Source organism: Cyprinodon tularosa, unplaced genomic scaffold (assembly GCF_016077235.1).
Source record: "Cyprinodon tularosa strain WSP-4 unplaced genomic scaffold, ASM1607723v1 ctg12, whole genome shotgun sequence".
Lineage (NCBI taxonomy): Eukaryota > Metazoa > Chordata > Actinopteri > Cyprinodontiformes > Cyprinodontidae > Cyprinodon > Cyprinodon tularosa.
In genome coordinates this window covers 2,452,544-2,474,400 of record NW_024038003.1, presented here as the reverse complement: position 1 = coordinate 2,474,400, position 21,857 = coordinate 2,452,544, and the positions used below count along the sequence as shown (strand labels likewise).

The 21,857-nt window shown below is 36.4% G+C and overlaps 1 protein-coding gene across 1 annotated transcript in view; it reads right to left on the bottom strand.

Annotated features, from left to right (window-relative positions):
* Positions 1–20,323, bottom strand: part of dnah9l (dynein, axonemal, heavy polypeptide 9 like) — a 54,599-nt gene extending 34,276 nt beyond the window's left edge. The window contains exons 1-25 of the mRNA XM_038271002.1: positions 19,871–20,323; positions 19,437–19,646; positions 18,335–18,525; positions 16,406–16,601; positions 15,927–16,026; positions 15,148–15,359; positions 14,823–15,056; positions 12,995–13,162; positions 12,352–12,468; positions 8,726–8,863; positions 6,674–6,798; positions 6,282–6,477; positions 4,688–4,792; positions 4,378–4,569; positions 4,038–4,238; positions 3,320–3,655; positions 2,136–2,213; positions 1,999–2,054; positions 1,789–1,909; positions 1,539–1,708; positions 1,047–1,269; positions 834–950; positions 555–641; positions 265–423; positions 74–157 (exon numbers count right to left, since the gene is read on the bottom strand). Coding sequence (XP_038126930.1) covers positions 74–157; positions 265–423; positions 555–641; positions 834–950; positions 1,047–1,269; positions 1,539–1,708; positions 1,789–1,909; positions 1,999–2,054; positions 2,136–2,213; positions 3,320–3,655; positions 4,038–4,238; positions 4,378–4,569; positions 4,688–4,792; positions 6,282–6,477; positions 6,674–6,798; positions 8,726–8,863; positions 12,352–12,468; positions 12,995–13,162; positions 14,823–15,056; positions 15,148–15,359; positions 15,927–16,026; positions 16,406–16,601; positions 18,335–18,525; positions 19,437–19,646; positions 19,871–20,173 — 4,119 coding nt within the window. The 5' untranslated portion in view covers positions 20,174–20,323. The remainder of the gene's footprint in view (positions 1–73; positions 158–264; positions 424–554; positions 642–833; positions 951–1,046; positions 1,270–1,538; positions 1,709–1,788; positions 1,910–1,998; positions 2,055–2,135; positions 2,214–3,319; positions 3,656–4,037; positions 4,239–4,377; positions 4,570–4,687; positions 4,793–6,281; positions 6,478–6,673; positions 6,799–8,725; positions 8,864–12,351; positions 12,469–12,994; positions 13,163–14,822; positions 15,057–15,147; positions 15,360–15,926; positions 16,027–16,405; positions 16,602–18,334; positions 18,526–19,436; positions 19,647–19,870) is intronic.
* Positions 20,324–21,857: the final 1,534 nt, after the last annotated feature.

Genomic DNA, 21,857 nt, shown 5'->3' with positions numbered 1-21,857 from the left:
AAAATTAACACTTTTTAAACTTCAAAACTAAAAAAAAAAATGTTAGTTAAAATGTGTAAATTTGTTTTCATACCTTAGCAAAACGGCGGAGCTCCATGTCCATCTGCTCTACATTTACCTCCTTCCACGGAGTCTTGGTCCACTCTTCTATGCTTGTCTAACATTAAGAGTTTGTTTTGGCAATTTATTTATTTATTTATTTTTTTTCAAACTACAATGTAGTCAAGGAAAATATAAATTTTTTTTTGGTCAAATCATTTTTACCTTCACAAAAATGATCAGGTCCCAGACTGCTTTGACGAGTATGATGTCAGAGCGACACTGGCGCAGCTGTCTGTATTCAGGAAAGCTGACCTCAAAAAGATCAGCTGTGTCTTGCAGGTTCTTCATTTCCACCTCAAGCTGTGCTACTGATCGATGACACTAGAGAGATACAGTTGAGCTGCTATTGCATTGTGCAACTTTGTAGATTCACTAAATTCGCATGGTGCACTACTTTCATTTTATCACAAGTATCTTAATAGGATGCAAGTTGAATGTTTTCTAATTTTCACCTTCTCAATCAGTTTATATGGCTCCTCAATGTTGAACTTGAAGATTGACGCAGTGCGAAATTGCTCTCTGAACTCATGCTGCTTTATCTACATTTGGAAAGTTGAAAAATATATAATGCATGTATATCTGTCTCCAGTTCAGAATGCACAGACCCTAGCGTTTGGGTAACATAAATAATGCAGGAAAGAAAGACAAAGGTTAATTGGGTGTATCAGATATCAAGCTCTTTGTGGGGGGTTACCAGACTGACATCCTACCTTGCTTACACCCAGTCTCACCTCAAACGAAACACATTTCCTGCGTATCACAGAAACTTCATTTGACTGCAGTGGTGCCACTTCATGTTTCACTGTAAATGCTATTTTTCTGAGACTTTTCCACTTCTCAGGCAGCTCCTAAATTTTGAGGCATAGAAGTTAAAAGACAAATGCAATGGTTGATGCTTAACGCCATTGCAATAAACAGGGAAATGTTTTTGCACTGGTACATACTTCCAGCTGTGTGTAGACACCCTCAGGGAGTTGTTGTCCGTAGGACTTGAGAAGCTCTGCCGTTGACTTGAGTGGTTTGAAGTGCTGTTCATTACTGATCTGTCTATCTCGGATGGCCATAAGGTGTCCCATTATTTTCACCAGCCCTGCATAATCTCCATCTGACACGTTTGTGGAGAGGCCTCCAGCTGTGTCCTCAAGAAAATGGGACAGCTCCTTTACACTGTGAACAAACAAAGTGAAACTGGTTTGGTGTCTTTATTACTGCATGTTTGAATGGTTCATTTATTCTTGATCATTATGATCTATTTATTTAGTTTTATACATACATAAAAAACAGATCTTAAAGATCTATTCTGGATTTATGACTGTAAAAGCTCTTTGAGATTAAACAGAACCGAAACCATGACATGCCAGACTATTTCAAAAATAGAATCAAAATCTTAAAAACAATCCTAAAAGAAACATGCAACCAAATTCAAAATGATTTACCTCTGATTTACATGGTTTAGAAGATGCTCTTTAAACATCCAGCTCCACTTTTTGATGACATTCATCAGCGTGTGTTTGAAGGGTCGTATATCCAGCTCCAACCAGCCACAGAATTGTATCCTGTCCTCCATTTTACTCACCCGAGTGTACAGAGACTCAAAAAGATTGATCTAAATGAGGGAAGGAACTAGTTACTTTGATTGCACTATAAATATTTTAAAAACAGAGAGATGAGAAACATGGAAAATACTTGATCTTTAAAGTTCTCTAAGGTGGGTGGGCTCTTTTTCAGTTCATAGTCCGCATACAGCTCCGCTTCTTCTGTGCTCAAAACATGGCCGTAGAGCAAAAACTGCCTCATGAATTCAGATCTAAAAAGATGTATAAAAAAGAGGGATGAAATGAATAAATAAATGTACAACTCTGGAAGGAGGAAATTCAATAAAACAAATCATCTGACCTGTCATCAGTCCAAAGGTACCGGTAGCTAGAAAACGAAGCTTGATATTCCCTGACCTGAAAGTCAACACAATGATTACACTTGGGTATTTAGATAAATAAATAAAAAAGTCTGTAAGGGACAAAAAAGTTAATTACCTTGGCCACAGCTCCTCGTGTCCTTAAGCGTATAATATGACACATTTCTGACAAATCTTCCATTTGATCGATATCAGACTAAAAGATATAACATAATAGCCATATATGTCAAAAATTTTATTTCTTTGCATATCTAATGATCTATTTGCATTAGTGCAATGCCTTTCAAAAACTACATAGCTCTTAACAATTTCACATTTCTTATATAACCACTTTTTTAATGCCAATTTATTTCATATTTTAACAGCACTGGATTACTTGGAGTGGAAGAAAACTGATTCATATACTGTATGTTGTGGTGGCTGAGTTGCTCTCAGATCAGATAGAACATATCTAAACAGTAATGTTTAAATTTGTGACATTGTTGGCTAAATTATGCACATGAATGTCAATTGGTCTAGACCAGGGGTGTCAAACTGGTTCCAGAAAGGGCCGTGTGGCTGCAGGTTTTCTTTCCAACCAAACAATAGCACACCAGACTCCAGTCATCTCATCAAGGGAGTCCAATCTGAACATGATGACTTGATGAGATGACTGGAGTCTGGTATGCTATTGTTTGGTTGGAAAGAAAACCTGCAGCCACACGGCTCTTTCTGGAACCAGTTCAACACCTGTGGTCTAGACCATTTTTATACCATGTCAGGGATTATTTTGCTTTTGGAAGGTGAATCTAGGCTCCACTTTGTCTATTACAGATTCTAACAGGATTTCTTGTTGGGGAGCTCAAGCTTGCCATCAACTGAGTAAAGTTTCCTGTTATTACATTGGTTTACAGTTAGGGAGACAAGTTTCCTCTCACAGATTCCCTTCTTATCAAGGCCCAAATCTATTTGTTAGGTTAGCTATTTACCATAAATTGTCTATAGGTATGATTGTTTTTTTTTTTTGCATCTTGTGTGCCTTTGTTCCCCTTTGACAGATTAACACACTTTCCAGGGTGCACTCTGGCTCTCACCCATGCCTCCTCTACACAAGCACCAGCTTCTTTCATTACAGTGAAAAAAATCAAGGTATAGTAATCGAATAAATAGCTAAAGAGTTCTGTGTACGATGTCCAAGGTTTGAAATTTTCTTTTATATCCTAACCACACATTACATTTCCCCGGACCTGTTGTCCCTGCTGCGTTTCTTTTTCTCTATGATGCTGCTAAACCATGTAGAACTCTCACTAATAGGTACAATACCTGATAGTTATCCAGATCCTTGTGGTTTGCCACTCTGGAAATGAAGGATGCCATGTTTATGATGTTGGTCACCATTTTGTCCACAATACCATAAAAGTTTCCACTGAGGCTCACATCCAATGAAGGGTCAAAGGTCATTTCATTATTACTGAGCATCAGTTTTATTTCAAAGAGAGGTGTAATGCGCTGAGCTGCATCTGTGTTGTCCACAAAGTACTGCAGGGAGCAGCGTATCGCGTTGAAGAAGCCCGTCACGATCATCTGGTCCACATACTCTGTGTATAAACGCCATTCAGGGCTGTTCTGATTGGTCACACCTAGTAGAGACTGGTTCTCCTGAATCCCATTGAGAATAAGATATAGGATAAATAAAACACCTCTAAAGTACTGTACTCTCTTTAATGTGCTTATAAAGATTTGTTATGGTAGATGAGCAAAGGAACAGTACATCAACACAGAATGAATGGATAATGTTACATAGTTTTTCAAATGTTTTCATAAAGATCAATGTGTTGTCTAAAAAAAGGATCAGTCATAATTTATCAGATACACCAATCCAGTGTTCCTCCTCTTTGGATCATGAAAGAGTGAGTATCTTGTTATTGAAGTGCATTTCTTCAGAATTAGGGAATGTGCTAAAAGCTAATAGTAACATGGGTGGAGTTTTGGTTGATCTGAGTATATGTTCTCTCAATTAAGGAGTAAAATGCAAGCATACCTGCACCAGTTTATGTATCTGCTCCCCTGTACCAAGAGTGAGAGTCTGTTGTTTGGAAACACTGTCCTCAATTTCGGAGAAGTCTATGAGAGTAGAGCCAAGTCTCTTTCTGGTAATAAAAGCCCGGCTGCTGAATTTAACCATGAGAGCTTGAATGGCTTCAGCATTAGCTTTGCTACTCTGGACCCGACTCGAAATGTTCTAAAAAGAGAATTATGAAATTATATGAGTTATCAATCCTAAAGAGGGAAACAAATCATACTTGGTATTGTAGATAGAAACAGACAGACAGACAGAAAGATGGAATGTCTCCCTAAGATCTACTCCAAATAATCAGTACCTTGACCAGTTGCTGTGTACTCTTAATGTAGTCCCAGAGGTCATCCTGATCCCAGGTCAGCTCTGTGAGCGCTGGTTCCAGCTGTTGTATCACCCTGTCCATCTCATCTTTAACTAGCCTCAGCTCTACGTCCAAGATGGTGCTTTTAAGCTTGTTGTACCATTGGGTCACCAAGGTCAGTGTCTGTGTGTACTAGGTGACAGAAACAGGCAAAGATATTACCACATTTGACACGTTTAATATCTATCCAAATATTAAGCAACTGTGCCGTCATGATGTATATGGTGCCACCGATACGCTTTTGACCCACCAGGTATAATCTTTCCTTTTCAGAATACAAATGAAGAGCTGCTTTGTTAATGTTTTGGATCTTTAGAATTGTCAGGTATTTGACCTCCCTCAGCACACCCGTCAGCTGTGGAAGTTAGTATAACATTAGTGCATTAAATATAAATATAAACCCTTTTACAGTAAACAGTTTTCTTTGGAGTCCCTAGACCCACTAATATAAGTGAGCCACAAAGGAAGCAAGCAAGCAAAGCAAAAGTTCACTGAAGCAGAAGACATTTGCAAAGCGAAGTAATTTGAAAATAAGCTCTTTGCAAAACACTACAAAAAAGAGAGACAAAATGGACTACCATACACAACTGTATGGTAGATCCCATTTTTGTGATCCAGAAATGGGTACATAATCCACATGTAATTAACTTAAGTAATAATATTCCAGTTTTAAGGTATAACATGATTTACTTGCTTTTATTTAAAACCAAAATAGAGCAATTATTCATAGTAGTAAAAAAAAGAAAAAGAAATGTACCATTCCAACAATGTTGTCTAAAACACTTATCTTTTTGTTGCAACAAAGAGTTCAAAATCCAGAGAAATGTTGTTGCAGATTTCATTTAAGTGGAATTATACCTCATAGTTTCTTTTCTCACAATATGAGTGTGACAAGCCTACATTTTCTTATTAATTTGTCACCATATTTACTTAATTAGGTAGCCTACAGTCAGATTAACAGTAATGCTTCTAATGAAATGTCAGCTGTAGCCTTACAAATATTTAACTTCATTCAGCAAGTCTACTTTTTGTAAAATTTGGACAATGAAATATAGCTTTCACAGTTAAAATGAAATAAAATATCCCCTATTTGTACCAGAGTAGGACATTTCTCTGTATCATAGCTTTATTTTACTGTAAAATAGTCTAGCAAAAGAATTATTTCTCACCTCATTGCAACATCTAGAAAGTATATGGTAGGGATAGCACTTTTTAACATTCAGCTAAAAGAGGCTGAAAATATAAGCCTTAAATTACTTTCTTTAAAAATCTTTATCTAAACCCATCAACATTTTTGGTATTTCTTTACCTTAATAATCTATTTACACTACGACATGTGTTGAAAAAATAGTAGGAAAGGCCTACTTGCTGTTTTTTTTTTTTTTTGTTCCTTTTTGGAAGTGGAAATATCTCCCAATTGCCCAATCCGTTTATATTTTAAGCAAGGGGACAGTGCAGCAAAGATCAGCCAGAAAGGGAAGGGGAGGGATTCGGGCTAGTGGAAACTTGGATCACTCTAGTTATTTTTTTGACATTACTAAAAGTACATTAAATTACAGAAAAGGTCTTTTTAAAAATCCTCTATAACTTCATAATGGTAGCCAACCTTCACTTAGTGATTCTTACTCCTGCTCTTACTGGTATAGCTATTCAGAAATCATGCAAAACACAAATTAATTAGTTTAGAAAAGTAGGAAAAACTAGATCTTAGAGTTAGTTGCTATGCAATACTAATCTTCCCTCCAACAGACATAGTTGATTTTGTACAGAAAGTGAAAATTAAAGCACCATGATATAATTTATAAATACTTCTAAAATGAATATATATTGTTCCTTGTGCTTACAATAGGACTGAAGTTGACCTGGAAAAGGCCTGTATCAGAGTCCAGGGTTAAGAGTGGCTCTTTGAGATGCATTTGGCAGACATCGTCCAACCCCTGAGCCCATTCTGTCAACAGTTCCTCATCATATTTTTCCAAACTCTCAAGAGCATGTTCACATTTTCTGAGAACCTCATCTGCCTCAGCACACCCAAGTGGCCTGTAAAATAGAAAAAGAACAGCTCTATGTTCAATATAATTTTTTTTACCCAAAATCAAAATGTTTTTATGTTAAGCCCTTCTGTGTGAAGCCCTCTAAAGCTTAAAAGTACGAGAAACCAAAAATCAGATCTGCTACATGCAATATAGCATTTATCTATTTATGTCTTGGCCTGGTGGAGAGAGTTGGTTCATACATGTGAGGCAGCTGGCAGAAGTTGCTTCTATTCGTAAGGCAGCGGCTCCGAAGTTCTTGTGACCATTTAAGGTTCCCAGCCACAGACGGCATGTTCTTTCCCAGAACTGCACAATCAGACTGCAGCTGAAATAGAATTCGACATGATCAATATGTCTAATGATCTTGTTTTATTCAGCCCTAATGTTTTTTCTTGCATGATGATAAAACAGATATATAAAGTTTTCATTTTAAACATAAGTTATAGGCTTTTGAAAATTTTCATTTTTTGTATTTTAGAAATGCTAAAACTTTATTTTTGATAATGCCCTCCAAGAATGCAATGATTCTTTTCAGCTTTTATAAGCCTTTAGGCTAATAGAGGCACACTTGTAGGTTGTCGAGACAACACCTCGAAAAAAGCATTTTCTAGTGCTGTCTAGGAGCGATCTCTTACAACATCAGAAGGAGAAATCTAAATATATATAATTCTGGTTCATCCTTTGACAAAATTAAAGAAGAAACTAGATGTTTTCTTTGTTCCAGAGATGAAGGTGTTTGGTATGAAATGTATCTGTCAGACCTTTTTCAAATGCTGGCTGAAACTATTAAGAGAACTTAACTGCACTTGGACTAACTGACCTCCAAGAGAGGAGGCAGTCATTACTCAAATAGGACCATAAAAAGCCAGTTGAATGTTTGTCAACCCTTTTTGTAGGCATGTCCTATGGTCTTCAGATTATAAGTAGAGTTAATGCCAAAAGGTAAAGCTGGCAAGCTGTTAAACAACTTCAAATATAAGGATAGCAGCATCATGATGAGGAGCTATTTTGTTACAGTAAAGACTGTTGCCCATATCGCCAAAAAGAGGATTAGGTGCAAATACTGAAGCAATGTCTTAAGGCAGCAGCTACTTAGATAAAGCTCGGGAACAACTGACTCAAATTGACAATGCCCATAAGTACACTAGCATAACAGATATAACATGAATTAAGGGTAACAAAATCTGTCAAGGAGAGACCATCGAGGTCCTGATTTGACTTCCATGGTGTCAGGCTTGGAAGAAGTGAGAAACAAAGGCAGAGACGGAAGGAGGCAGAGATGAGTTTTGCTGTTTTAATAATGTTCCAAAGGGCAGGAGAAGCAAAAGTCAGAAAATACAGAAAACCAAAATCCAGGAGATGTCAGGGAAGACACACATTGGGGCAAAGAAACAACGAGGAACCAGCAAACAATATAAGTAAAAATGGGAGACTGAACAAAGACCAGGCTAATAAGCAGATTGGGAGCAGGTGTGGACAGAAGAATCTAAAAGGGAGCTAAGAGAAGGAGACTGACACAAGAGGGCAACAGAGGGTAAAAAGAGATACATAAGAAGTCAAAGGCAACCAAAAACTACTAGAATAACACAAAGTGGAAATAATTCCAATGAAACCTCAAAAAAAAAAACTTAAAGAGAACCAAAACCACAGCACATGGAAAAGTTTGAGGTCAAACCTAAAAAAGCAAACGATTAAACAAACAAGCCTTACTTAAATACAAGCTGTGAAAAAAAAAAAAAAAAAAACATTTCTAGAAGTTTATGGAGATATAATATAAAATGTTTGACAGATCTAAAAGGGAAACTTTTTGTCTAAAAAAGTTCCATTAGTAAGAAAAAAAATCAGTCTTACTGAGTATATAAATATCTGGTTTTAACAGTATTTGTGATAACCCTTTAAGGGGTTCTAGGCCCAGCACACATGAGCCAATGTCCTGAATCTAATAAATGTGTCCCTCTTCACACAGCAGTAAATCTAAATCATTTAATTAGCTCTTCAGTAGGATATTAAGACAGACCCAAGTTTGCTAATGACCAAGGTCTGCTGAGTTAAGGTGACATTTAAAAAAATTCAGGACAATGTCATGAGGGTTGAGTTTTAGTTTGAGACACTCTTGCTTCAGAGATTTTTAATACTATAAAACAGTAAAAAGTATGTAGTATTTAGACATTAGATCAAATTTAAAAGGTAATAAGTCAGCAGGCGAATATTTAAACATCATTAAAAAGAAAATGTTCACTTTAGCCTCTCACCCCTTCTCTGTGTTGATCCAGTGAAACTTGGCAGTGATCTATTTCCTGGTTTAACATGGCCAGCAATGTATTATAATCGGTAGAAAATAACTTTTTGAGTCTAGGTCTCTCCAGAAGACTTCCAAATATTTTCAGCAGCTGGATAGGAAACAAGATTTATTTGAATGATTTAAGCACATAAAAAAAATAATGACACACTCGGTGGGAAAATTAAGACAATAAAAACTACTTGATTAAAGGGGCCTAGTTACTGTATCATTATAACCTTACTAATGTCTATGCCAGTGGCATACTCTGTTTGCAAAGGTCTTCTGATAAAATAAAGGTGCACTTTCGGCTTCATTTATTTAATTTCTATTTTTTAATAATACTTTTTGTTCTATTCGTTCGCTAGAAGAAATCACTTTGTGTATATTTACAATAACAAGACCACATGACCAGAGATACAATATTGTGCATGCAACAATGGGCAAACAATGAATTTACACATGATATATGTCTAGTAGCAGTCTGGAAGTTCAAAAGAAATAGGAAAAGTACAAGATTAGGTGTAAAAGTTTGCATAAAAAAAGAGGAAATGGATGATATATATGGATAAAACACAAGTAGCTCTCTACTTGCAATATTATGTAAATGTTTGGAATTTCAGTTGATGACACCCCTTACTTTTAAATCCATGTGAAATATCTTGTTAAGATGCTACAAAGAAATGAAGCTGGGAGTTTATTTTAAATACTGGTTAGGTTTTCAAAATCTGGTGAAATGCGGTTTGTCGGAGCAACTTACAAGTTTTTTGGACCTTGGAGATCTGTTGTATATTGATGCTTCTCCACAATCTCTTTGGATACTAGATTCTGCCTATCTCTCTTCTCCAGATCATAAAAAACTGCATAATGTCCACACACCATTGTGATTTATATTCACAGGTTTGATGGCGGGCTACTTATAGTAATTCCCATCAGTTAACATTATTTGACTTTTAATTTGACTTTATGCATTTCATATACAAAGAGTGTATAAAAACAAAATTTCATTTTGTACAGCTTTCAGAACATTTCCATTCTATAAAGTGCAGCAGTGATCAAATGTAAACAGTGTGGGAGAACAGGCATGGTGCAAAACCTCATTGATATGAAAGTTCAGAGCATTAAATATGTGTGTTGCAAATATGCAAAGCTTTGCACATGGGCGTTCTTCTCCTCCAGGTGTGCTAGACTCAGGTTAAGAGCAGAGGAGATGATTTCCTCAGTGAAGCGGTTCCGTCGGTAGGCAAACTGGGACGGGTCAAATGTTTGGGGGAGACTGGAGACCAGCCTTTCAAAGCACTTTATCATGATGGTAGTCAGTACTACAGGTTGGTAGTCAATGAGTGAGGTGACCTGAGGCTTCTTTGGGAGCAGAATGATGGTGGCAGACTTAAATTATGCCTGTACTATGGATTGGTCCAGCGAGGTGTTAAAATGTCTGTGAGGACACCATCCAGCTGACCTTCACACTCCTTGTACACCCGCCCAGGTAAGTTATCAGGCCCTGGGGCCTTCCTTGGGTTGACTCTCCTCAGAGTTTTCCTCACTTTAGCTATGGCAAAGTTGAGTGCCTCCTCTCCCTGGTGTGGAATGGCTTTCATTGCTGAAGTGCTGTTTAGTGCCTCACGCCTTTCAAAGAAGTTGTTTAGTTCATTTAGGAAGTCAGCATCAGCTGCATCTACCAGGGGGGTAGGGTGTGTTGTAGTCTGTGAACGTCCATATGCCTTGCCACATCCTCCTGGTGTAAATAAACAGCAGTGATGCTTCCAACAGTGAACTCTCTGGGCAGAACGTTCTGTGGTTAACAGTCAGAAACTTGGTGTTTGGAGAGCAGAAGCTGGCGACCGATCTAGAATTTTTACGCCTCCTCTAGCCTTACCGCTGGGTTTACTGTTTCTCTCAGTGCGGTATAGTGTGAATTCCTCCAGGCTAACAGCATTGTCCAGTACTGATGAATGAAGCCAAGGCACTTTCTGGCTGACGGCGCAAAAGTTGCTTTTCTCTATTTTTTGAAGAGAGTTCAAGATGGAGACTATCAATTTTGTTATCCAGTGAGCGGACGTTGGATAGCAGGATTGATGGGATCAGCGCTCTGTGGTAATTCCTTCTTAGCTTCGCCGTTGTCCCGCCTCTGCAGCCCGTCTTGTGTATTCTAGCATCACGCCTCCTTCAGCCTTCTTTTCGGTGTGGCCTGCTCATTTAATTAGCACCTTTAAGAATGGTGCTAATTAAACCTTAAACCTGATTGACTCTTCCACCGTACTTCCACTTTGCTCTGTCGATAAGCTGGTGAATAACTTCCCTTCCAGAGCCTCGAAACAAAATCGAAAAAAAAAATTCAATTGCTTCAACTAAAGTGATGTTTTCTTTGTTTCTGTGAAGAAATGTCTCTGAAAAAGTGCTCCACCAGTCAAAAATGACAAAAAGGGAGAGTCGAAAAGCTAAAAAGTCTGAACTCCAGGTTTACTATAATATCCATAAAGAGAGACCGTAAAGATAAAATGTACAACTGAAGAATGCAAGACCATATTTATTCTTTGAGTTCATCAGCAATAACATTGACAATGCTCTGGCCTACTTTGCCACAGTTGACAGGCTAACAAAACCTCCTGTGACTGTAGCATCTGAACTCCACTCTACCATAGTTTACAAACATTTGCTATTTACAGTAGTGACATTCTACTGAACATGAAGTCCAGTACCAAAGTTGTCTCCGATTAGAACTAATTTTACCAAATTGCCCAGTTTCACCAAAAAGACTACAAAGCTTTTAAAAACACCTACTAAGCTCTTCTCCTGCTTTCTCTATGTTTTACCCACAACTTTCCTTAAGAAAACTGTGGTAAAGATTCCAGTTTACGTACATATTAATAATAACCATGCCCCTTTTGCCTGGTGTTTTCCTTCAGAACGGAAAGGACGAAACCAATTAACAAACCACTGTCGAAAAAGAGCAACTTGGAGAAGCTCCTACTGTATAAATAAAGTTTGAAGTCTTCCAATCAGGCTTCTGCACTTGTGATAGGATGGAGATTAAATGTTCGATGACATCAGTATAAATGCAGACTGTGAAAGAACCACAGTGCTGGTATTATCAGACCTTAGTGCACCATCTTAACTGCTGATCTGAACATTTTATTAGAGTGCCTAAAATTGAAAATAGATAGACAGACAAACAGACAGACAGACAGACAGACTTTAGATACTTTATTAATCCCTGATAACAGAAATTCACATGCTCGATAGCAAATTTAAAAACATATGCAATAGAAAAGAAAAAAGGATGAAAAAAAAAGCATTTTTATATAATCATCTTATTATAGGTTAGATGGCAGGTAAACTTGCCTTGTTTGACTTAAGCAAACATTGTCATGAAAATTGCTTGGTGTAAATTGTTTAACTTCAGTTAGGTAGATAGATATGTTTTTTGTCTTTTTCATAGTTATATTTATTGTAATCATTGTATGTAACTAGACCCCTTTAATGTTGCAAACAATTTAGAAGATGTCTACTTGCATTAATTTAATCATAAAATACAAACAATGAAATATTGGGCAGTTTACTTGGATTGTTCCAGATGTTAAAGAAGAATATATTTACCTTAAATGCTGAAGTCAGGCTTTTGGAATGTTGAAAGGCCAAATTGAGGACAGTCCCCAGCCTCTGGTCAAAATCTTTGTTCTGCTCTACAAAACGTCTGTGTTGACACACAAAATCCTGGAAAAAGGAAGTGATGGATACTGCTGTGAATGAACTACCTGGGTGTTTAAAAGTTCTGACTGAACTTGCAGTATACTGTTGTGTTATTTTCATTCCCCTCAGTTTCAATTTCAGTGCAGTGTTTCAGAAACACTTCAGCTTAATCAGTTTTGGCTGCAGCAGCTTGTACTTAAGCAAAATTTATTTTGACACAAATCAATTTGGATCGAGTTTCTGTTCTGAGTCACACTGGAAGCTGTTGTAAAATAATATTTACATGTAGTAAATTAAATATTGATGCCCTGATTAATAATGTCTCCAGTCAATGGTTCTTGCATGTTGCTTAGCAACTGCTTTTCCTTTCTACCTTTCAATAACTACACTGCTGGCCTGAAAAAGAACATCTAATTGTTGTTTTTCATTATTTGGCTCGGCTTGTCAATGCAAAATTTAAATCACTGTAAATAATACCCCTCTGAAGCCAAATAATAATAAATAGCAGTGTGACATCAAGCACAATAGCGACAGCCTGACACCACCTTACATCATTAGTGTAGTCAAAGGGGTCGTATTTGCTCTCTCTAAGGGTCCGCCAGCGGTCATGAAACTCTTCAGTCATGCTTAGCACCATCTCGTTTAAGATCCTTCCTCTTGATCCACCAAGTTCAACCTTTTCCAACTTCAGAAAGTCCAGGGCTGTAGCAAAAATTTCCTATTTTGGACATAAAAAGTAGCAATTGAATAAAACTAACAAGGCAATAAAATAAATGCAAATACAAAATGATTTACTTTATGAAAACAGGAAAAACATAACTTTTGATTCACATAACTAAAACATTTCACTCAAAGAAAATAACTCTAAAAACCCAGAAAGATGAACAAAAGTGTCTTTTTCAGGCCTGATTTGTTTTATTTGTGTTACAGTAAAATTCTGCAGAATAAAAGTACTGTTTTTGGGAGCATGACATCTTGTTGTATTTGTACAATGCTAGAAGTTAAAGGCAGAAAGGAAATCTAAAAGCTTCAAACTAAGTGGAAACAGACTAGATCTATATTTTTTGACACTGTTCTAAAATGACCAAACATACCTAGTAAATGCCCTTGCAAGAGGCACACTGTGTAAATATTTTTTTGGTATTATAGTAACTATCCAAAAGTAAGTTTTCTCTGATTTTTCTTTGAAACATTAAAATTCCTGTTGTACCCCTCAAAAACATAAAACAGAAAAAGACATACCTGTGATGTACTGTAGAATGCTTTCCTGGATATATGGTACAGTTCACTGGGTATACTTTAAAGCGGTTTTTCAGGCCAAGGACCCCCAAACTGATGGCAAGGCGGAGCGGGGAACCCCTAATTATATATATTGTATGAAATTGTGGTATATCAAACTGGTCCTATAGTCACTCTATTACATATGGAGTAAAGTAACACAAATAATGTCGCCCTGGAATTATTAAAGCATTTCTGATTCTGATTCATTGTTGATGGGACAGGTGTGTTGTAACAGAGCTCCTGTGTGTCACTGAATATATGCATTGATGGCTGAAAGACATCTTCTGCCTCCATTTATCTGTTTACTACAGTGTGTTGAATTCATGTTAATGTGTATTTAAAGACGTTTCAATAAGTGGAAATAATTGCTGGGGGGAATATAAAAAAAGGAATTAACAAAAATGTTCGCGACCCCCATGCAGTACCTCTGTGGGCCCTCTAGGAATCGCGGACCCCCTCTTGAAGACCTCCGTTTTAAAGTATACCAGTGGCTCAAATAGTCTATGTCGTAGCGTCTAATGGGTTTAATGTGTGCAGTTAAATTTGCAATAGCACATAAAGACGCAGAGGGCATTTATATTCAGTTAAAATTTACTTGGAAGGGATATATTAAATCATTAATTGTGGTTAGTTGTATATACATATAAATGTTTGTATCTAGAGCATGTAACAAAAGTAATTTCCTTCTGGGATTATTAAAATATGTCTGATTCTGATTAATAATACATTTTAATTAGGTAATCAGATTACACAATATATGGGGAATCTAGAGCTATTTTTTGGAGAAGGTCTGATATCCAAATTTGACTTGTGCTTCAGGCACTGCTTAAATAATATTTTTTTTTCTTAATGTGACCCTTGTATGTTAAGGTTTTGATAAAGTTAATATTTCCAATATACTTTACATCAGAAAGTCAATAGTGGAAGCAAAAGATTTAGAATAATAGTAATAAATGCTTGTATTTTAAAAGGTCTTTGCAACACTTTTGCTCACAAATACCAATACAGTTCCTCTGCTACCTTTTAAGGACTAAAAGCTACAGTCCTGCCTTCTACCAACAAGTATAAAACAAAGCTCTGCCCGTGAATCCACACACCTCAATCATGAGGAGTCTTTCAATGATGCAGTCCAAGCGTTTGAAGACAAGTGTTGTAGGAAAGTCCCACAGCTTGACGCTCTTCTCATTACTGTAGTAAGCAGGTATCTGCTGGCGGTAAGTGTGAAACAGTTCCTTGAAGGAACGCAGAACTGAGATGCTTATTTGTACTCTCTCCATCCCCTCTTCAAGTTCCATCTTAAAAAGTTCTTCAGGAATAAGGTACGCAAATGCCTGTAGCAGAAACATGTCATTTAGTTAAAAATTCATAAATTCTTCTTTCTCTTGTACAGTACATATATGGCCTGCATTAAACACTAATTACCTTTTCTATGAGCAGATTGCAGAACTCTTGCAAGAGGACAACCATTCGCTGTGGTGTGCAATAGTACTGGGAATGTTTCCAGATGAGACAAAGAGTGTGAAAAAGAGGAGGAAGTAGAGGTTCCAGCTGTGGAAAACTCCTCTCTTCCAGATTGCAGATCTGTCTCCTTAGAGGCCGTAGGTACAGATCTATATCTTCTGCTTCAACCACAGCTGTAGTAGTAGTGTAAATGGATTATACAGGCATATTGTGTTAAAATTGCCCCAGCCTGATAAAGCACATTTCATGAAGGTAAATGAACATGTACTGTAGATATACAGAGAAGATTTTCAGATTTTCAGGTATAAGTAAATGCTATTATTGTTGTTACTTTAGGGTAGCAATATTTTCATATGCAAAAGTAAAGGAACTCCCTTGGCTTATTTCAGGTAAAAAAAAATTCAATTGTATTCAGATGTTAGGTGTACACAAAGTAGCACATATCATCAAATGCTGGTGAAGGTTCTCAGTAGTCATAGGCATTCCGTAAAAATTAAAAAAAATAAATAATATTTTAAAAAAATATAACATTTGCATGTTTCCAAGCGATACAAGGCTTTGTCTATATAAGACTCAAACTCACTGCGGATCCAGACATTTGAATTGAGAAAGCTTTCTGGAAAGGTAGCGAAACGTCTTCAAATCTTGGAAACCAAGTCCAGTGGATATATTTTTTTGAATTTTTGCGGAACATATCATCAAAGTGAAAAAAAGTTTATTGTCAATGTAAGGTTATTTACCCTGATTGACTTTGACACATACATCCTTAAAGGCAGAGTAGTAACTGCTCTCTACTCTTCTCAGGATCTCTATGATTTGATTCACTTTGGAGCTCTGGATCTAAAAATTAGACAATAATAAAAAAAAAAAAACACAATTTAATGTTGTGACTGTTTCTATTCACATGCAAAAAGGCTATCATTAAGGACATATAACAGATAACATTAAGTGACAATACTAGCATTAACATCCTCTGATTTTTTAAGTATTTTTTTTCAGTTTAGCAGTTTTAATCACTCTACTTTTTCATATGAGTACCGGTAATTCTTACTGGGTTTTTTTCTACGTCAACCACTTTGTAATTGTTCAACCCGACAAATATCCCCTTTACTAATTTCTGAAAGTACTCATTTGTGTGTCTATTCCTTCCTTGTGATATATTTCCATCAGTCACCCATTCACTTTTTTATTCTTTTTCTAACAGGATGTATTTAATTACTTGTGCCTGGATGCCCTTTAGGTTTTCCCTCTGAGTTGCCCAAAACTGGAGTTCCACGTTGGGGCCTGGGTGGTCTCCCTGAAGTAGAAGCATGCCAGAGTCTTTTTTGAGCACATCCCAAATCTGTCCAGACCACTGAACTATCAAAGTTTCTATAGAGTATAACAAGCTATGGTCCAGCGGCCATCCACTTGGGCTGCAGGGGACAGACAGGAAAGCAGTCAGTGAGGATAAAAATAAAAATGTAAGCTATGAAACATGAAAACACATTTTGCAGACTTCAAGTAGGAATCCACTGCTTGAGTAAGTTGGTTGTTGACAATATCCAGTAAACAAAAAGAAAACCAGACCACCTTTTACCAGTCTTATTATTTTTTCTGTCCAAACTGATTTGGAAACTGCTTATTAGCTGAGAAGGTACATTAGCTAACAACAGCAATATTTCACAAACCATGACAAATTCCAAATGCTAATAGTTCACTTTATTGAACACTTTGCACAAACTAGTTAGTTAAACTAAAATATTACTGTACTGTAGGTGGTTCTGTGAAATATTGAACACATTTGGGGTAATGTTAACAAACTACATATAAAAAAAGCCATCTGGTACCATGCTCACCAAAAATTGAATGCATTCTAATTCAGAGTTTAAAAACTGCAGCTATTTCTTTACTCTGGATAGCCACGTTTGAATGATTTGGGGTGCGGTAAAGGTGAGAAATTTTCAACTTACTATATAGCATTTTGTTAATTTTCTCAATGTGAACCAAATAAGTTCTGACAAAACTATTCAACATATAATAATCAAATAATTAAGCAGTGTCAAACCCTTACAAAAATATTTTCCCTTTAAAGCGAAACCAAAGTAATAAAAAGAGAGAAGAGGCTGTGAAAATGTTCTCTGCAAAACCTCTGTCAAGATGGTGGCGGTTGCTTTTCTTTAAACAAAATTTGAAACACTATTTTATGGATAATAGATTGTTTGAAGTGCACAACAAGAAAATGATCTGAAAAATTCCAAAGCCTACTTATATATTCAGAAATCACAAACCTGGCTGGTTTTCTTTTATTGTGCATACAACAACGCAAACTAATGTTAGATAACATTAATTAAAAAATAAAAAAACAAGCCAAGTCTTGATGCACAGCCTAAATCCATCATATTTTATTATGTACAATTGCACCAGGACCTTAGTTTTTTTTATTTTTTTATAATGATTTCTATAGTCTAAAAGTAAATTAAAAGTAAGTTAAACAGATTAACAGAAGATAGTTAAGACTTTATAGTGGAATCATTCATGCAATTAGTTAAACTATAATATATATTTGTAAGATGGGGAGAGAAAATGAAATCAATCTCTCTAATCTTTAAAACTCCTTCTTGTCATTAGTATTCTGCAATACACTGTTTTGGTTCCAAGGAATCAGAATCTAAAAAGGCATTAAACACATTTTTTATCCAGATATAATATAATTATTCATTTTTATTCTGTTAATTACCTATAGGCAAGATTGTTTCTCCCAATTCTTATGATCTAGTAGCATTTGTTTTGTTATTTTTGAAAGTAGGCAGACAGGAAAAGGGAAAGATGTAGGCAGACAGTAAGTTGGATTAGAAAGAGGGGGAACACATGCGACAAAGGTCACCAGGCTGACACTTCAACCTTTGACAGTGGATTGAGGATCAAAGCCTTTGCAAATGGGTTATGTACTTAACCCCTGCATCAATGGCGCACACTAATTACCTATATTTAAATTTGTTATTTTAAAAGTTATTGATTAAAAAATTAATACATTCAAAAAGCTTTTAGATAAGTCAAAACAATTACTGAAAAAAAGTGTTTCAGTAAAATGGCTGGGGTTGTTTTTTCAAAACAAAAAAATAAGCCTTTAATTCCTGGTGACAGTAACATGGTAAGGCATTCTAACCTAAAAACAATATCTTGACGTTGTGCTCTCTCCAAACACAGTGGAAGAGGCAGCAGGGTTCTTCCCTCTGCACGGCCTCTCAGAGTCACCACCTTGCTTCTGAACCTCTCCAGGTGGTGATAGATGTCTTCAGAAACTACCCGTGGCCAGTCCTCACGATTATGCCCATAGGACAGCACACACACCAGAACCTGTAATGGGACATGGACTGTTCATAATGTCATTTTGGACTGATTTGTTTAATCAAACATAAACACACACTCAAAGATATTCTTGCTTTATTCAAGCATATACAGCATTTAGAGACTGAATACTGTGCAAAGGTTGTTTACAAATTTTTTTTACAGTTTTATTCTTACGTTTAATCGAATCGTTTTCATGTAATAGGTCAACGCAAACTGTTATTGAGTAGTAGACAGAAAGGGATACATGCTTTGCAAAATCTTTACATGTCAAATTTTGCAGTTTGTGCAATGCTGTTTTTCATCAAAATCATGACACTGTAAAACCACCTATTGACGCAATTAAAACAGGAAAATCTCCTGTGTCTACCAGATTTGCACATCCGGCAATCGAAATTTGTACACATTCTTCTTTTCATAAATGTCAAGCTTAGTAAGACAGAAGGGATGTGTTTCAGGTCTTTCAAAGATTCTCAATTGAAATTAAAAACACACTTTTTACAGGCCTTTCCCAAACTGTTGTATATTTTTGAGAGTAACTGCTAAATTAGATTGTATTTAAATGAATTTAGATAGGAAGGGAATGAATATGAACAATCACAATAAAATTATATTTATAGAATAAATATAAATATGAAAGTTTGAGGAACAAAATTATTAAAATTGTTACAAGAGTGGACTTTTGTAAATTGACAAAAAAGGAAACACACTAAGCGGAATGAGACAGTAGAAGTGAAAGTATTTTAATGTATTTCTATAAGCTGACTCTGGGAACCCTTACATTCCCCTTTTGTAGCACCCCCTCAAAGTTAAGTGAAAATTCTGTAAAACACATTCATATTACATAACTTTCAACATGTGTATCCCTGTATCATCATGTACTCCATAGGGGTAATAAATAGACCCATAAAGTTTCCAACCTCAGAGATGACTATAGGCAGGTGCTCCATTGGGTATCCAGGTACTTCTCCAAACCAGAACTGGTGCCTGAAACCTTGTTGGTCAATTTTCTTTACACCTTTCTTTATTACACACAGCAGCTTGGTCCTCCATGGTGGAGATGTCTTCATTGGGAGAAAAACAGTAGGAATGCTTTCAACAGCATTGAAAGCACCAGAAATAAGTAGTGACTTATTTCAAAAAATATTGGCATTAGATAGAGAATAAATAATAACACTGATGAATGCATCTGCATCTTGGATAATTTGTTAATTTGTAGAGTAATATTTAAACACCCATAATCAGATTTTTGTTACCATAAACCCAAGGGAACTTTCAAAAAGCATGGTTTTAAACTTTTATGCTCTGTTCTTATGTAAAATATATTTATCTGTTACATGTGTGCATTTCTTACTTGAACATCCCCTGCATGCAGTGTCCCACCAGGTCCAGTGAAGAGAAGCAGCCTGCTTGTCCAGCTTTGGTCCAGAAAATCCAGTATAATCTTTTGATTCTCTTCTGAGGCAATAAAGCGGTTCCACTTATCTGTTTTCACTCGTAGCACACAGAAGGCCTGCTCTCGAAGGAAGTCCACTCTATCATCTGACAGCACCATTCCGGCCTTTAGAGAGGGTTCCTGCAGGACACGCGTTCCTCCTGCACCCCCGGTGGTCATAGCACCACTGTTACCTCTACTTGTGCTCCCAGGCTCAGCCATGTAAGCTGTGGGACAAGAGGTGAATAATCACCGTGATTCTTTGTGTAAGAGAATTTGAAAATTAAGTAGAGGTTCCAGTGGAGCTTTGTATAAAGATACTAACCTACTTCAATCCTTTTTGACCAGCCAGATGGATTCCTCTGTGCACCTTGTTTTCTCTCGTCTTAAGTTGCCTGGAAAAGCTTTCAGCAACTGGATAGAGAACAGCACTGGTCACCGTGGCAATGTGTGTGGGGTATCTTCATTACACTAAAAGGCAGTCTCAGTTTGTGAAGCTTATAAAGCTTGTAACTCTATCCAGGTAACCTGAACTTCCAGGAGACAGACAGAGAGCCCCACAGGACATACAAAAGTATATAAAAATAAAATGGGCGCTTTCCATGTTTAAATATTTTCAAGAGTTCAAGAATTATTACCCTGTTCACTTGTTTTCTAAATGTTGTCCCACTACAGCTATTCCACCTAATTTGTGAATATGACCAACCTTTAAGTCATCAATCTAAGTCTAGATAGTATCTTTTTTGTAAAGGCTTTATTTGTTTCTTTAAAGGTTTTTGTGCCTCATAAAGACCAAGAAACACACTAGAAATTTTTTTACCTTAAAGAAACTACATTCATACAAAGTAAAACTATAACTTCTAACAGATCATAAACAAGTTTTATGCTTTTCTATAATCTATTTTTTCTATTTGGAAAAATTAAATCTGTACCATTACATACAAGTATAAATGTAATTTGGAATAAAGTAGTGACAAAAATGTAAAACTGTATTTATTTCAAAGAATAAAAACATAATTCTGATCCAACTATATTGACCACAGACAGGATTTAGAATTCATGATAACTTAGAGCTTGACCTTTAGTTGTTAAAAGATCATTAGTTCGATCCTATCTTTTTTTTAAAGCTAAGCTGCGGTTCCTCAGAGTTTGTATCGTCTCCATATGATAACGGAGCCATTTCTCTTGATGATTGCAAAGCCTGCCCATCATAATCCTTGCTATTCTGAAACTGAGCAGACTGCGTTAGTTGGAACAGCTGCCTTGCTCATGGTGGTGCTGTGCTGCTCACACCTATTTTCAATTAGTCAGGTAATGAGATCACATTCACGTGAGTTACAGCATGTGGAAGGATAAACATCTAGTGACACTATTACCTTTGACTTGAAGTAGATATTTACTTGGAAAATAATTGTTTTAGTTGATTGTTTCTGTGATAAGGGATTATTAATTCCGGGTAAAGAGAAATTATTGGTTTCAAACCACACATGCATTTTTTAAGTTGAAACAACATCAACTTTTAAGTTTAACTGGATGCAAGCACCCTAAATAGAGGCAGGGGCAGTTGGATCACATGAGCAGTGATTAGAAACAGGTGAATAAAATGACCAATTAAGCCAGTCATCTGTGCAAAGATCATGACAGTGCCATGGTGACTGAGAAAGATCCATAAATCCACAGCTCAACTTTCCTTCCAACCTGACCAAACTTAAAGTATTTTACAAAGAAAACTAGATGTGGAAAATAGGAAGAGACACCCTGAAGGATTCCTTCATTAACTGCTTCATTGACATACAATTTGGTTCATGTTAGTCTATCTTATCTATCTTTTAAACAAGAATATCTAAAAGCCACAATAAATTGTGTGTTCGTTACAAAATGAAAAAATCAAAGAGGTATGAATTCT